This window comes from Chinchilla lanigera, unplaced genomic scaffold (assembly GCF_000276665.1).
Source record: "Chinchilla lanigera isolate Chin_1 unplaced genomic scaffold, ChiLan1.0 scaffold00067, whole genome shotgun sequence".
NCBI classification, from domain to species: Eukaryota; Metazoa; Chordata; class Mammalia; order Rodentia; family Chinchillidae; genus Chinchilla; species Chinchilla lanigera.
The window spans coordinates 4,751,100-4,754,588 of record NW_004955468.1 but is presented as its reverse complement, the minus strand read 5'-3'; the positions used below and the strand labels follow the sequence as shown (position 1 = coordinate 4,754,588).

Here is a 3,489-nt window from a genome sequence, read left to right as displayed (position 1 = left end):
GGAAAAATGAGGTGATTTCAATGAATCAAAGCCAAAGTTCAGATGGGTAATCAAACAAAGGAGGGCAGACTTTAACAGTCACAATCAAGGAAGAAAAAAACCAGCACAAACAAAACCAGGGATGAAAAGGGGTTGATTTCATACAAATTTACAAAAGCACCTTTGAAAATGTAGATGCAACTGAAAAACATTTTTTCAAAAATATAAATGATCAAGCTGGGCATGGTGGTGCACACCTGTAATTCCAGCAGTCTGGGAGGCTGAGGGAGGAGGATCACAATTCAAGCCCAGTCATGATAATTTGGTGAGGTCCTGCCTCAAAAATTAAAAAAAAATTTAAAAGGGGTGGGGCTGTAGCTCAGTGTGACGGCCCTGGATTCAATGCCCAGTACTCCCACCCCCAGTCCATATAAAGACTGGTGTTAAGAAGAAATAGTAAATCTGCCCAGGCCAATAACAAGAGAAAAATAGATTATGATCAGTCCTTCCAAACCGTCTTCCTGATTCAGATCCACATCATTTTATGGGCAGACCCGCCAAAGCATTGGGAATAAATATTCACCATTCCATGCTAACGGCAGCAGATCCTGCATAGATCCGGGAAGCCCAGTGGCAACAGCTATTCAAAGAGGGCTCTCAGTAGGGCACTTGCTGTGAAATTGCTTGATCAGCAAACCATTTATGTATATACCCTGCACTTGCTTTGGAGTGCCTTGGGGACAGCCATGGTGGCCCCATTACTGAAACTTCCTCCATCCGCCCTAGCAAAACAGCATAACCAAGCTACCCAAAGCAGCCAAGGCCCCTGACAAAAGAAGGGACAATGCCAGCCCAATCTCAGTTCTAGAGACAGTGTCAGTGTCCTGAATCACATAGTTGCAAAGGGGAAGAGAGAGGCTTAAGAGAGAGAGGGATTAGGGGTGACAGGAGATGGAAAAGGGGCAGAGAGAGGATGGAAGAGATGAAATGGCATTTCAGATGGAGAAGCCCTACTTTTCAAATTGGGGCAGGTTAGAACTCTGAAGCTCATCACCTACTCTTCCCTGCTCGGCAACCTCCTGGCCTGGGACACTCCATCATTTAGGGACCAGATAGGGTTGGGAGAGCCACACCTAGGGTTACCCAGGGATCTGCCTTTGTCACAGGAGCATGAAACCAGGAAATAGATGCGATGAGCCTAAGTGTGTAGAGGTGGCCCAATTAGTCACCTCTATCTGCAGAGCCGGGAGAAGGTCTCTGGCCTGGGATGTGTGGTCCCGGGTGGAGCTGACTGCTCAGGATCTGGGGCGGGACTTTGGGTCCTCTGAGGGGAGTGGGCCTGGTGCCCTGGTCTGAGCACAGCCTGAAAACAAGTGCAGATTCTTGCCACACCTGAGCACCCACACACATAGCTCTGCCGCCCTGCACATTCCTTCGTGCCTGGCCTTCCTACAAGCAAACCCATTTCCACCCCTGGCATTAAACCCCGTATATTTCACCCCTGCACCAAACTGTACCCACCCACTGGCTCTTGGTCACTTCCATGCAAACCAGCTCCCAGGTAGATATGCTGCCGCAGACCCAGCAGCCACCACTCGCCCTTCCTTCTAATGTCCCTCTTCAGCCACAGGCCAAACTCCCATCTGTTTCTCCCTCCAACCTGAGCCAGTAAGTCAACACTGGGGGCTTCAGGTCAGGGTTTAAGAGGCCCCAGGGGAGGAGGGCAGGAAGGAAGAGCTCCTGACCCCAACCCTCGTGCTGGCTGACAGCACCTACTGCCCCAGGTCCTTGGCCCCTCCCCGTGGCTGCCTCAACCGGCTTTTCAGGAGACACTGCGTCTCAGCTCATGGCAATCACCCCCTGCCCTGGCCCAAGGGCTGGGAGGCAAGAGGACTGGGTTCCATGTTGAGAGTATGATCCTGACTTCCACCCTCCACAGGGGACCCTCCAGTGCACTGTGAGACTGAGGCTCAGGCTGAGACTCTCCTCCCTTGGCTTCTTCTAATCCCCTCATGTGTTTCTTCTGTAAGTGTTCACTGTACCCCAGACAATGTTCTAGAAGCTGGGGCTACAGCAGTGACCCACACAGATGAAGGCCCTGTTCTCTGGAAGTGTACAGTTTGGGGGTGAGACACAATAAGAAATAAAGATGGTCTGGGCTCATAGTACATGCTATAGAAACAAAAGGGTGATATTACAGAGGGTAACTGATACTATGACCATCTCGGGGGTGCTCAGGGAAGCCTTTTTGGAGAAGGTGACATGAGGAGGAAGAGTCTGTCTTGTGGGGTTCTGGGTTCTGAATTCCAGGTGGAGACAAGAGCAAGTGCAAAGGCAGTGGAGTAGCAATTGTGTGGTGTGCAGCTGAGGAAATGGTACAAGACCTGTGTGTCTGGAGCAGAGTAAGTGAGAGTGGGAGCAAGAGCCCACAGGCACAAGGCTTAGGCCAAGAGGGAGACTCCCCCAGCTCTCCTAGAGTTCTTCCCTCTCTCTGACTGGGCCTCCCATCCTCTTGGATTCTCACTGCTGGGAAACTGGAACTGAGGTCCCTCAGAGGAGAAATATGGCTGCAGGAACACGGCGTCCCAGGTGTGGCAGGTTGCTGGAGGTGGGTTTGTAAAACAGGAGACCTAGACCTTGGGTGAGGAATGAGAAGAGGAGGTGCATGGAAGGACACTCTCCTCTTGGGTGGAGGGCCTCAGAGGGGCAAGGAGCAAAGAAGCTAGGGCTCTTTTCTACGCGTGACTCACCCTCTCTTCTTCTTCATTGCTCAACACCAAATCTCCCTGGGAAATACCTCCTAGATGGTGACCAAGTCACTGCCTCACAGGCGCAGTTGAGTCATGAGGGGTGGAGAAGAGGGCAGGAGGCAGGATAAATAGCAGTCTTGCTTCCCAGGCTCCTCTCTGCATTCTCCCCATTTCCCCAACAACATGCATCCTGCCAGATTACTCAGCTCCTGCTGCCTCCTCCTGCTGCTCGGGGCCTTGCCTGGATGGGCAACCAGTGATGACCCTATTGAGAAGGTCATTGAAGGGATCAACCAAGGGCTGAGCAAGGCAGAGAAAGAGGTTGGCAAGGCCCTGGAAGGCATCAATAATGGAATCACTCAAGCTGGAAGGGAAGTGGAGAAAGTTGTCAATGGACTTAGCAACATGGGGAGCCATGCCGGCAAGGAGATGGAACAGGGGATCAACCACGGCTTGGACAAGGTAGCCCATGGGATCAACAATGGCATCGGACAAGCAGGAAAGGAATCAGGAAATATTGTCCATGGGGTCAACCACGCAGCTGGACAGGTTGGCAAGGCGGCAGACAAAATAACCCATCATGGGGCCCATCTTGGGGTCAACCAGGCGGGAAGTGAAGCAGGGAAGTTTGGTCAGGGAGCCCACCATATTATAGGGCAGGCTGGGAAGGAAGCTGGGAGGTTTGGCCAAGAGGCCCACCATGCTGTGGGTCAGGCTGGGAACGAGGCACATAAGTTTGGTCAAGGGGCCCACCATATTA

General features: G+C 52.0%; 1 protein-coding gene across 2 annotated transcripts in view; it reads left to right on the top strand.

Annotated features, from left to right (window-relative positions):
* Window positions 1-2,866: 2,866 nt before the first annotated feature.
* Sbsn (suprabasin) overlaps window positions 2,867-3,489 on the top strand; it is a 4,867-nt gene continuing 4,244 nt past the window's right edge. Inside the window, exon 1 of one of the 2 annotated variants that reach the window (XM_013522550.1) lies at window positions 2,867-3,191. In XM_013522550.1, the coding sequence (XP_013378004.1) occupies window positions 2,913-3,191 (279 nt within the window). In that variant the 5' untranslated portion in view covers window positions 2,867-2,912. Of the gene's footprint in view, window positions 3,279-3,489 lie in introns of both variants that reach the window. The other variant, XM_013522549.1, reaches the window with a different exon arrangement.